This window comes from Lates calcarifer, linkage group LG21 (assembly GCF_001640805.2).
Source record: "Lates calcarifer isolate ASB-BC8 linkage group LG21, TLL_Latcal_v3, whole genome shotgun sequence".
Classification (NCBI taxonomy): Eukaryota; Metazoa; Chordata; class Actinopteri; family Centropomidae; genus Lates; species Lates calcarifer.
In genome coordinates this window covers 22,180,747-22,193,774 of record NC_066853.1, presented here as the reverse complement: position 1 = coordinate 22,193,774, position 13,028 = coordinate 22,180,747, and the positions used below count along the sequence as shown (strand labels likewise).

The window sequence follows — 13,028 nt, the reverse complement described above, 5'->3', positions numbered from 1 at the left end:
TTTGTGTGTCTTGCTGCATACGTGCGAATACACACTTCCTGTTTGACACGTTTTACCAGGTGTGTCGCACCATAAATACCGGCTGATTCAGCCTATCCTGGTTTCATTTTGCAATAAGGAATCTGTGTCTACACAGGTGAGTGTTTGTTGGGCGGGGATAGTGAGTAAATTGAGAAGGATACGTGTGTGTTCATTCTATAGCTTTCTTCCCTCAAGTGTGTGTAGGTGTGTGTGTCTGTGTGTGTGATCACAAAATGCTCAGTACATGTTTGCTCAGTAATCTCTGGCTGAACCTGTCTGATAGGTGTGGGCTGGCTGGCACTGACATGCGCAGGTATGAAGAGAAATCTAACACAGTCCTGAAAGAGGAGGGTAATTCTAGCACTTCTGTAACCAGCACTCTCTGATTCTCAGAGGAGGGGGGAACTCACACGCACACTAACACCTGTAAAAAGGACAGTGGAAGAGGAAACATTCAGAACAAGAAAAGGCTGCTGTGGAGGGAAAAAGACAGAGAGGAGAATGCTTCAGCATGTGAGATAACCTGAAGGAGATTCTTCGACTGCAGTTCGACCAATGGGTCTGGGATTCTAATGTGGCATTTTAGGCTCTGGGATGTACAAGTTGTTGCTGTATTTTTCAGCATCACATTATATATTTGTGACCTAGGTAAGCATATCCAACACATCTTTATAATTTGGTCTTTCTCCAGAGAGCTGACACATTTTGCTATTGTGCTTGAGATCATGTCTATACCACAGTTCTACATTCTACAAGTTCTACAATTCGGAATCTGGCAGGGGTGAAAACTGGGGATAAGACTCACAGTGTTTTCTCAGGTTCTGTTTCTTAACCTGCATACCAGGTCTAAGAATATCAACACAGTTGTGTACATTACAGTGAAATCATCACACTCTCTTAGAGGGCACCCAGGAATTACGAAAGAGCAGTAACTGATGCAATTTCAAATAGAAATCAAGATGCACAGAATAACGATGCCAACTCCAGCTTCTTTGGTAAAATGAATGATCATTTATTTAATAGATTCTTTCATATAGAAACCATGGAAAGAATTGTGATATCTGTGTCATGGAGGTTGCTTAATTGCTTGATCATGCTTTTAACTGTGATGTCTGAATAAAAGGACAGGCACCATTTCCCACACTGTCTTGCTTCTTAATCAGCACTGGTATTCTCAGGTGGAATTCTTTACCTGTGTTTCATTAAGCAAACACACCACCAGCAGAACCAGATCCCCCGCTGAAACTCCTGTGAAAATATTTAATGAGGGGCAGCCAGCACAGACAAAGCCAATACAACTGACTACACTCAAATTGGTACTTCTCAACTTGTCGGACAAGTTTCACTCCTCCAGCAGCATGTAATTTGTCAGAGAAACTAAGAGAAGCACATTTCTGACTTTGAATGGAACTAAGTGCAAATGAGTCGCAGTGTTGGCCAGTGACTGTGTCATGGTAAAATATTTTCTTTTTATAGAGCTGTATTGTGTCATACACTGAAATGTGTCTGCTGCAATTAGTGTTAAACTGGTTGAACATTAGCTGAACATGTGAAAAGTGTATATCATGCAGTGCTATATATTATATATATATAATATATTACCTCTTTTCCAACACTGCATTGATATACATATACAAGCTCTGGCTCCATAACTGTGTGTGTATGTATGTATTAATATGCATTTCACAGTGATTTTAAAATCTATATCTTTATGTATCCTCATTCTTTTCACTTTGGAAGCCGGAGCCATCTCCATTCACTCTCCCCAGAGGAGCCTCACTCGGTCAGTGCAGGAGGATGTGTTTTTCTCAGTGGATGTTACCTGCAATGTGATCCCCACCATACAATGGACCTTTATGTCAGGAGCGGTGAGCCGCACTATAGGGACTTGGCAGCCAGGGGCATACACAAACATAACGGTGGATTACAGCAGCAGAGTGCAGCCCTACGACAATGGCTCCATGGGCCTGTCAGACCTGCGGCTGCAGGACGCTGGATACTATGTGGTCACTGTTACAGAAGCGGCCGGAAGCAGCAAGGATGCTGGATTTGTCCTGAAAGTGAACGGTGAGTTGGATCTGGCCTTTGTAAAAACCTCATCTAACTCTGTTAACCTTGAGTCACAGGTTTGATGAAATTATACCTGCTTCAGCAAATCAGACCAGAATATACACAGTGAGGACGTGTCAAACAATTCCTCAACAGACTCTGCAGCTAAATAAAGATGTTAACTTGTAAAATCTTTTTACTGAGGAACAATGTGCCAAGCATTAATTCAGACATGAAATAATAGCTACAGTCTTAATCTCCAGTCTAACCACGAGTTGCCTTGCTCAACAGTGTTGTGGTAATAACAGCTCTTGGGGTATAACAGTGACAGTTGGCCTGTCTGTCTGTTGATATTAAAAGAAAGCTTGTGATCACAAGGTTGCTAGTTTGATCCCCTGAACTGGCAGGATAAATGTGGGCGGGAAAGTGAAAAAACTGCACTTGCCCCTCACCTCATTATCACCCCTTGACCAAAGCATTTAACCCTCAACTGCTCCAGTGGGCAGCAGGTCAGACTGTGGTTGTACTGGGCAGCTTGTAGATATGAGTGTGTGTAACTGTGTGAATGTGGTTAGGGTGTTCCTGCTAAAGAGAGCTTAACTCTCAGTGACACATCCCTGAATAAATAAAGGTAAAGAAAAAAAGAAACAGTATCTGTGAAGGTGGTGAGTCTGGAATGACATTGTGAACATTGTAGACTGTGACTGTGTCTTTATCTTTGTTATTTATCAGTAAACAACACAAGTATTTATCTGTTTATATCTGTAAACATTACAACCTGATACAAGATTTTAGTATTAAAAGGATGAGTGAAAATAGTTATATTTACTGTTTACAGTCAGTATGTACTGAAAGATTTTATGTGTTACTGTGACATAAGAATGTATTATTTCTTACCCTTCCTAACATTGGCACATATTGTCTTCCTGCTGCTGTGTCATGTGATCTCTGCACACAGGCTGTATTATGAGCATATTTGCTTAGTGTTTGCAACTCTGCAGAATAGTGGGGCATTTTCCTAGTAAGTACCTTTTTGAACTAAGTATGACTTGGCTCTGATCTGTGTCTCTGTCCTCCAGAGGTGCTGTATGAGGATCTTCAGTACCTGTCTGTCTCTGCCTTAGCACTGGCTTGTTTGGCTGCCCTTCTCATGCTTGCTGTGTGGCTACTAGACAAGGCCTACAGGAAGATAGTGGCTTGGAGATGCAGGGCACAGATGCCAGGTAAAGCAACATGAAAAATAACTTTAGTACATGTACATGCACATTTGTTTGACACACTTTCACAATGAGCTTTGCACTATGGACCTCATGTAAGTTATTACTGCATCTACTTTTATAGATACTGGATAAATGATTTTTAAGTGAGGATATTATATGGAGGATCATAGTAAAAAAGACATTTTATATAAACGTGTATATATAAAGGTTTGTTTGCCTTGCAGTTCATAGTTTACTTATCATTGTGTGAAGTGTATAACTATGGCTTGGTGGGCGTGATTGTGGGTTAAAGTTATGTGTTGTGTTAAAGTATGGGTGTGTTTTGAGTACAAAGGTCTGCAAAGTTCTAATGTCACTTTGTTACACCTGAATGTTGTGTTAATATTAGTTTCTGTACTGACAAAGTGTAATTCCTCCTTTGTGCAGAAAATGATGCAACAGAGCTGCAGCCTCTTTGATGGACGTCTGGCTGTGGTTTGTGCCAGGCCTGAAAACACACCAGACACTTATCATCAAACTTGTCACTGCTCCAACACACAGACTTCTTTTTAAAATTTAGGTGTTGTGTACATAACAGAGTCCATTTTGGCTTGACGGGAAGATGGCATGGCATTATTATATAACTGTATTATGTTTACATTTTGCATTGATACACATGCAGTTACTGCTCACTGACAATGATGCTGGATTGAATGTAAATATTTCATTCATGCCATTGGAAAAAATACTGTATTTATTGTCAAAACAAATGAATTGTGTAATTTTCTTTTACTTATAGTTTCATCACAACAGTTTGATCCAGGCTGTAAAAAACTGAATTATACAGCAGGTAGTCTGTATCAGACTTCAGGTGCAGTGATGATAGACTACTTTTTAGGTCTTCAGTTGTATTTTTTTCCCCATAAAATAACACTTTAAGAACTGTATAAAGTCTGTTTTTGCAACATGCTCAAATTAGCTCAAGTGATGTGAAGATAAATCAAGAATTCGGAAACTTATTCCTCTCAATGAAAATACATTGACGTGTTAATCAGAAGTTCTCAGAAAACATGTAATTCATAACTTTATTCTTTTGATGATATGACAAATCAACACTAATACATACAGACAGTATAGACTACTGGAGGTGGAAAGGCAGTGTTTAAAAAGTCCTTATGTGTGTAAACTTATGTGTTCCTACCCCTTTCAAATTGTGGCTAATTCTATGTGGGAGTTGTTGGTAGTTCAGTTTACTGCCAGAGGAGTCTGCAGGCAGAAGGTTTATCTATGGACAGGGAGTCAGTGCAGCCATGAGGAGCTCCATCTTGTAGACAAAGTTTCGTCCCTCCATCTTGCTCCAGTGGACCTCTTTGTTGGGCCCTCTGAGGTGGCTCCACTTGGTGTCCTGGATGACGTCGCTCTTTGGCAGGTCTTTGGTCTGGCTGCGGGGGAACTGGACCAAAACTTTGCATCCGCTCTCTGGGCCGTTACGCACTGAACATACAGATACACACATTCGTTATTAGTGACTAAAATCTGCTTATGTTAGAACATCCATATGTAATTCTTTGCTATTTAAGGTTATACGGATTTTCAGTATTACTACAAAATCAATTTTAGAAGTTAACATTATAGTGAAGTGTTGTGCTTTCTTAATGATCCCTAAGCTTGTATCAACCTGTCTTTTTGATCTTGAGAAATTTCCTACACCTAGAAGGCAGGGTGTGGCCTAGCTGTATCCAGCTCTACACACACTGGTGAGTGTTGCCTTTATTTGACTGTGATATACTGACACAAAAACTTAATGAAACTAATGACACATTATTTAGTTATCGAGTTGCATTTAATGGACTAAGAAAATACATCACAACCCTAACAATAAAATAACTGATTTTCCATTAGATTTTCTTAAGATAGAGAACTTCCTACTTGGATTTTACAATATGTGTGATCATGCATTCTTTATAGGTTAACAATGGCACTATTATGGTAACATTTAAAGACAATAGTTAAAAAAAAAGATAAGTGTTTATTGAGCATTTTCTCCTCAGAACCAACCTCACTCGTCTCACCTGAGATGGCGTACTCTCCATTGGGAGAGGCAACAGTGACAGCAGAGGCGTTTCCAATGCTCTCCACTGGGCCCAGGCCCACATGGTTACTGAAGCTGAGGACATGCCAGCCCATCACTTTGGCCAGTTGCTGAACTGCATGCACCTGATGCTGCGACATCTGTAATAACACAACATGGACACAGGCAGGCACAGATGCACATGACTTTAAAGAGTGACACAAAAAGCTGCAAAAACAATCATAGTTCTAACTAATATCAGGCAACAGTTGACAATCAATTCATTTGCCGGATACATGTACTGTTTTGAGTTCTATGCACAACACAGGCCTGTACTACAAAGGGAGGTTAACCTCCTGATTTACCTCAGGTTATCAAGGAAAGTCAGGGATGACAAACCCTGGCTGCTGTTAACTTACTTAGTGCGTGTGCATAAAACAGGCGTGCACCATATCTCTCAGATGAGGAGCGCATGTTAATTCTGTCAGTTTACAAGGAATTTAAAGAGACTCTAACAACAAAATGTAAAACTGTGGCTGCCAACAAAGCGAGGAAGACTTGTCACATGTTCCCTTGGTTCTTTATCTGTAATATGAGATGTAAGGACACGTAAAATATGTGATGATTTTTCAGATACTTGGATTACAGACAACACGTGGGTCACATGTCTGAAAATGAGCTGTTACTGTTAATGATGTTCTGCCTGGAACACTCAGGCTGTATATGTATGAATGTAATGCTGTTATGTTCAGTATGAACTTCATGTTAACAGTATTTCAGCCTCAGTGGAAACTGGATCAAATATAAGCATTCTATAAAGTGCTACATATTCATATTTCCCATCATTAATACTGCATGTTTTGGTCTGTAGTCTATAATTACAACAGCCTGTCGCTGTATATTGTCTTTCAGGACAATAATGCCCCCCACCCCAATTTAAATGATTATTCAAATCAATAATATGCAACACTAATGATGCTAAATTCTGCCGCTTGACTGTGAGAAAAAAAAAATTACAAATTGATTGGTTCTTCCACCTGTGGGGCGGAGCTTAGGTAAAAGTAACACCGGTAACACCAAGTTAACCACGATGCAGCAGATCAGGGTTAATCGGGAAGTTACAGCGGACATCACTAAGTTACTCCTGAAGTTACTGTGATAAGCCAGTAACCTCGCTTCGTAGTACAGGCCTCAGGTCTGCAGCCATACACGCTGCTTCAAGTAACTACACTAACTGTGTGGGAAGAAAGCTGCGATACCTGAGAGAGAAGGAAGTCCTGCAGCTCCTGTTCCTGATGTGACAGTGTGATGACACGTCCATCTCTGTGCACCACTCTGATCTGCTCCACTCCGATGTTCAGCTGCAGCTGGATGGACCTACACACACAACACATCAAACCTTATCTGGACCTACACACACAAAAAATGTCAAACCTCATCGGAGAATAGTCATACATGAGTCAAGTAGAATAAGACCAAATACAGACAAAAAAACCATACTCGTGTTTGAGCATATAACTCACGATATTTTGTTTCCTGTGTTTAAAAGTGTAAAACTGAAAACAAAATTGAAGATTTGAAAAAGAAAATAGAAAAGACCATAACATACTGCAAAATATGGAAGAACTCCAATTAAATTTCCTAGCTATCAATTCACATAATTTGAATAGTTACTGAAGGTCCTGATGATATGCACAGCAGTTTGTAAACTCAAAAGCATGTTCTCTACTTTATCTCCCATATTGTGTCTCTCTTTTTGTGCTGGTTCTTCCCTTATCCTTCCCTCTTCATCTTCTGACTTACTTGCAGATCTGCTCATAGCCCTGAGAGGTGATGAGGACCTTAACGCTGGACTCATACACATCGTTGATGTTAGACCAGTGAGCCTGGATCTGGGGGTCTTCAATTCGGCTGGCCAGGCTGTCGATGGTCCGTGCTGTCCTGGTGATCACAAATGCAAACTTTAATGCTGCTGAATTGTGTTTATAAGTGTACTTTCCTAAGATTAAGATCAAACTGATGAGATAAAGTAAGCCGCCTGTTCAGTGGTAAATATTACTCATTTGCAAGACCTCCAGTTGTTTCTATTGCAAACCATGACTGATGATGAATCTATCCCTTCTAAGTGGATTTGCATACAGTATTTCTGGTGGTAATACATTGCTGCATGGTTTAATGTTTAATAACTGCTAACATTACTGTGGCTTAAAATGTTTTGATACAATCCCATGACTGCCACTGACAACTGTATTTGTCACCAGTCAAGATGCAGTTTACATCATAGACCAAAAAAAAAAAAAAAAAAGACCAAATCCTGGTTTGTCTTCACATGCTTGACCAATAAAGCTAAATAGAACACAAAGTTACAGCCATGACAGTAGACAAAGCCTCAAAAAAATGATGTTGCTGCAAAGAAAATCTCTAAAACAATAATGCTTAAAAACATCTTCACCCATTCAGAATTGGACCAAGTGTGAAATATGGTCACAATCTACCCTTCTGTTTCTCAGTTATGGCATTAATGACCAGAAAAGTGTGTTGGTTTTTTTTTTTGGACATTATGATGTCACTGTGAGGTTGACCATGAATTATAGCAAAAAAAGTCACAATTACCTTGATCTTTGACCACCCAATTCTTATCAGTTCATCTTTAAGTCCAAGTGAATGTTTGTGCCGCATTTGAAAAAAAATCCCTAAAGATGTTCCTGAGATGTTGTGTTCATGAGAATGCAATATTGGACAGACAACACAAAAGCATCATGCCTCTAGCCACAGCTGGCACTAGTGCTGAGACATAATAAAATCATAGATGGTAAAACTAAAGCTACCTGCTACGTAGGAAGATGTGTTTGGCCTGTTTGATGATCTTCTCCAGCAGCCCTTCACTCTGCTGCAAGCTGGAGATTTCAGCTTTGTCATATGCCAGTGGCCCCGCTAGTCGCAGGCGTTTGTGGCCAAAGGGGGCACTAGCAGGATGTGGCATCACCACAGAGCTCAGCTGCTGCTTGTGGAACTGTGACAGAAACAAAATTGTTCAATGCAATGACCACGGATAAGATGAAACCATTATCAATGAAGTCAAAGACGTGTAATGATGGTAAATATTTGGGGTAGTATTTATCCTGGTTCAGACTGGGTTGCAGGGCAGGGCAGCAGTAACTGATGGATAAGTCTGCTTTGGTGTTTCTGTTTTTAAAAGACAGCCAACCAAACTTTCCATGTGGGACAATAAAGACTGACCTGAAGTAAAATGTATTCCATTAGAATACAAAGTACATTATTTAAAGAATCATTACACGGTAAGATAGGACATAAAATGTTGACTAAAATCATAGTAATAATTCACTTAGTTTTGCATTAAATCATTTCTCCTCTCTTCTTTCCCCTGTGATTGTGATTTTGTCTGGTGAACAACACACAAACTGATTATAAACTGGTTTCCAGCTGACCCAGTAAACTTGGTAAAAACGAATAACATTTCAGGACAGTCTAGCCCCACTGATACAGGACTTTTTATACTTGGCATTTCTGTAATTCAATTTCTTGCCATTTATCATTGGGCATATACTCTGGTACCAATATATCTGCAATGAGCTGATAAATCTACATGACAGCAGTTTCAGATGAGATGAAGAGTGACAGTCATACAACACCTCACCTCTCTCATCATTTGATGCAGATTGTGTTCCAGTACGTAAAGGTGGTCATCTGGTTTGGGTTTCTCTGGAGATGTCCGATGGTTCTTCTTCTCCCCCGTGGAGTGGCACAGTGAGATGGACAACTGCAGACCTACAAAGGGTGATAACAGAATGCATTAGTGTGTTTGTTTCACATCTCAGTACAGACAGGAAAAGTCAAAACTGACTCCAGAGTCTAATTATGATTGATGATTTACAATGTTTCATCAGTTAACAAAGTCTTAAAATGCAAGTATGAGGCATAATATCTGTACCAGGAGAGCTACTGAACTGTGGATGAACTAACATTTTTAGCATTTTCCTTTGTGTTTTGGAATATGTTTTCATACACTCACTTCTCTGTTTTCATCACATACACACATTATTTGCCCACTAAAATTATGACACTAATGTAATAGGATTAGATTACAGAATGGTTAAGTATGACATTTTACAGTATAGGAGTATAAAACACCACAAATGACACATACTTGAATATTAATTACAACACGGTGCGTTGGTGCACGTTGTGTTTTCTTATTTTTTTGTTTCTTATATCTTTTCATGATTACATCCAACTAAACAAAGACCCCATCTACACTAAAGGTTTCCATCTTTGATGTTTTCAGGAGCACTGACCTGGGAAGGGCTGCGAGATGATCTGATTCTTCACCACAATGTGAGGGATTTGGGATTTAATCTGGACAGCTTCCCTGGACAGCTGGGCGAATATCTCCTTACAGAGCAAAACGTTCTGAGCCGCCTCTAGCTTCACATGCCATGGCTGGGTACCTGGTTGGAGAGGAAAAGAGAGATCAGGTGAGGGAAACTGATGAAAGATGATAAATATGTATATAGGAAACTTTTAGAGATATACATTTGCTAACTCTACAGGTAGAGATTCAGGCAGTTAGTAAACCTGTTTAAAAGTTTAATGCATGTCAGATGACTTGTAATGTCATGTCCTTGTGTATTGAATCATACCAGCTTTGGTTTTTGGTGGTCTCCTAAACAGGTTGACGGTTCCCAGATCACCTATGTCTGGAGCTTGTTTCTGGATGGACACCTTCAAATACATACAGATGATTGCAGGTGACAGTGGTAGGGAAATTGTAAAAAATAAATAAATAAAATGAGAAAGGAAAAGAGTTCACCAAATAATTTGTATATAACTGGCTCTAATATTCCCTGATGTCTCAAGACTGCGTCTTAATGGAATATGCCATCCTGGAGAAACATGTTAATCCATCTTTTGTTTCCTTCTCACCTTTATATAGGCAGATCCCTCCAAATCACTGGGGATTTGAACATCAAGGGGGCAGTAGTCCTCTGGGATTTTTTTGTCCAGATCAATGTCTGTGTTCTTGATCACTTCAAATGTGCCATGGTGAGGAAAAAGGGAACCTGCATGGGTAAACAGTAAAAACACATTAGCTTGTGATGAGACAACAAGCAAAGTGTCCTTATGTTACTCTGTAGAAGAAAACAGTACTGCCATGTTTTGTAAAAAAGCCCTTTACAGAGTTTGCTGAGTTTACTATACATTAAAGGCCTTATCACCTGCACTCCGGTAGCTGAGGTCTCCCAGGATCTTGTCTCCCACTTTTCGTAGTTTCCACTGCGAGCGGAGACGCAGAAGTTCAGAGTTGAAGTCTCTTTGCCTCCTGTTCTCCTGGTTCTCCGCTACTGACTTAGTGAGCTTCTCTGCTCCCTTCAGGAGGAGCTGCGCTGCTGTGGCCAATGATTTCTTCTTACTGATCAACTGAAACACCTGAGGCGTCTGCACAAGGGCAAGAAAATGCTATTGATATTATATATATATAATATTGCAAAGATCACTTTGAGAAATATCAACCAAACACTATTATCATATCTGAAAATTTCATCAGTGCTGCACTCACAATTTCGCTAAATCTGTAGGACATTTATTCAGTGTTGTCCGTCCTGTAGATGTTGATAGTAATAATCTTTAACAGTTTACCTTGCCAGCTGTTGGATCCTGAGACACTGGGTCTAAGGCCATGTACTTCTTCTCCTTCACCACGCTGAGTACATCGTATAGTACGCACATCTCCGTCAGGGCACTGCGCAGGTTGTTACGCACCGAGTCCCAGGGCCAAAGAGAAGGCTGAAACTTCACTGTGCCTGTGTAAAAAAAAAAACTGCTTATCAGATTTTATTCTAAGAAAAAACAGAATCAATATGACTCTGTTACATCATATAAAAGTATATTTTGTTTTGAATCCAACCATTCATCTGTCATCTATAGCTGCTTATCCTGTGCAGTACTGGACCACTCTCTGGTAACAGGAACTGACAACGACAGCTTATTTTTTGCATTAGCGAAAGATAGGACCATTACAATCTAGATTACTGTAGAAAATAAAGAGATGATTTACCACCATCTCTAATGCAATCAAGCTGTAAAATACAGTATAATCCCCTGCTGGTATTGCCTTCTGTTCACCTTGCAATTGACCAAATTCACTGAATTTAAACCTGAACTTTGCTTAGCAGCAGCAGCATGAGAGCTCTAGTGAATCAGAGATGGATCAGTCATAGCTAGTGTCAGTCAGAGTGACAGACTCTAGCTCTGACTCTAAATTCTTCCTGCTTTCTCTTGACATTACCTTCTTCTTCTTCTGGCTCCTGCTTGCCCCACTCACGGTCCCTGGGTTCGCCTTCAGCCCCATCCTCCTCTGAGTCAGATCCCTGGCTGAAGTCAATTCTCTGTGCCAACTTTGCCAAGTTCTGGGACATGGACAGAGGGGGCACATATGTCTCTGTCCCATCCAGAGCCACTTCCTGCACCTGCTTCTCACAGGAAGACTCAATGCTGACCCTCACCGCTGGACCACCAGACATGATGCCAAGGCTGCAATGAGTAGGACAGTAGGACAAGCAGAGAGATTCAATCATTAGACTGCATGAGACACAGTGAAGCACAAAGCTGTTTAGGTAAGTAGATGTATGCAACCTGAAGCAAAGAATATGACTCTTTTTATGGGCAGTTTGGCTCAGAATAAACCACAAACAAACTCAATTAGGGAAAATGTTTAAACTGAAAAAGAAAAAGCAACTTAAGTTGTTGTGTTGATCTACTTTACAGGGTTTTGGCAGGGCTCAACAAGTTAAACATAAGGCTCTTAAAGACATTTTAATACCACATAAAATGCCATATACCACCTACTTCACAGTCACATCGACCAAAGTATGAAAGACATCAATGAAAGCCAACTTAATAGGACAATAATTCCTAATAATATCATTAATTAATCACTTAACACCATCTGGACCTTGATAACCGGCAAAACATGAATGAATAAATGGATGAAAGGATTTAAAAAATAACTTATTAAGATCCACATATTAATTTTACCTAAACTCAGAGGTCTGGAACAATAGGGGATTTTCCAGCCAATATTTTGCTGTGATAAGATACAAAAACAACTTGAAAGCTAGATTTCTCTATTACTGGCTAGAAAAACCTTAACGAGCGAAATACCCTTAGTGAAAACCTTAGGACATGAATTCTTTTTAAGACTTGCAGCTACCCTGCTTTAGATAATGATGATCAAGGATTCTTAAGGACCTGCCGGTTTATCTGTTAAATGAACGGGGTTGTCTATAACACCTGAGATATAAGATAAGACTTTCTGAGTAACTGCATAAATTACTTTTATTAATAAAGACTGCAGCAGCTGCATTTGACTGTGCATAACTCCATCTAGCTAGCTATTTCAGCTAGCGTTAGCCCCTTGCTAAGCACATAGGATAAATAAAAACCCTCGGAGCTAGAAAGAAATGTAAAAATGACAACGCAGTCTTTTATTGATGTAAATCTTACCTCGTATATTCACAAGAGGCCCCAGTATAACAGATTATTCACTGAAGTTGAGGTATATTTTCCGAAAACAGCTCATTCTTCGCTCGCTACACCGGAAGTCTCTGACCAGGATACGCGCACTCTACTGCCCCCTTTCCCGGTTGCTCTCTATCCCCCTGGGTTGC

The 13,028-nt window shown here is 40.0% G+C and overlaps 2 protein-coding genes across 3 annotated transcripts; one reads left to right on the top strand and one right to left on the bottom strand.

The window, feature by feature from the left end:
- Positions 1-45: 45 nt before the first annotated feature.
- LOC108872696 (V-set and transmembrane domain-containing protein 5) lies at positions 46-4,039 on the top strand. Of its 2 annotated transcripts, XM_018660514.2 has the most exons (5): positions 46-136; positions 305-669; positions 1,762-2,088; positions 3,150-3,293; positions 3,717-4,039. In XM_018660514.2, the coding sequence occupies exons 2-5, from the start codon at positions 594-596 to the stop codon at positions 3,746-3,748; spliced, it is 579 nt and encodes a 192-aa protein (XP_018516030.1). In that variant the 5' UTR covers positions 46-136; positions 305-593; the 3' UTR covers positions 3,749-4,039. The 2 variants fall into 2 exon arrangements, with proteins under 2 accessions (XP_018516030.1, XP_050921550.1); XM_051065593.1 differs by lacking the exon at positions 46-136 and having other exon boundaries at positions 187-669.
- A 301-nt stretch (positions 4,040-4,340) lies between these two features.
- Positions 4,341-13,019, bottom strand: med17 (mediator complex subunit 17). The gene is made up of 13 exons (XM_018660509.2): positions 12,865-13,019; positions 11,648-11,892; positions 10,999-11,162; positions 10,578-10,797; positions 10,285-10,421; positions 10,002-10,083; positions 9,657-9,809; positions 8,999-9,129; positions 8,169-8,353; positions 7,144-7,281; positions 6,600-6,717; positions 5,342-5,501; positions 4,341-4,763 (listed from the first exon to the last, which is right to left on the bottom strand). The coding sequence occupies exons 2-13, from the start codon at positions 11,880-11,882 to the stop codon at positions 4,555-4,557; spliced, it is 1,932 nt and encodes a 643-aa protein (XP_018516025.1). The 5' UTR covers positions 11,883-11,892; positions 12,865-13,019; the 3' UTR covers positions 4,341-4,554.
- Positions 13,020-13,028: the final 9 nt, after the last annotated feature.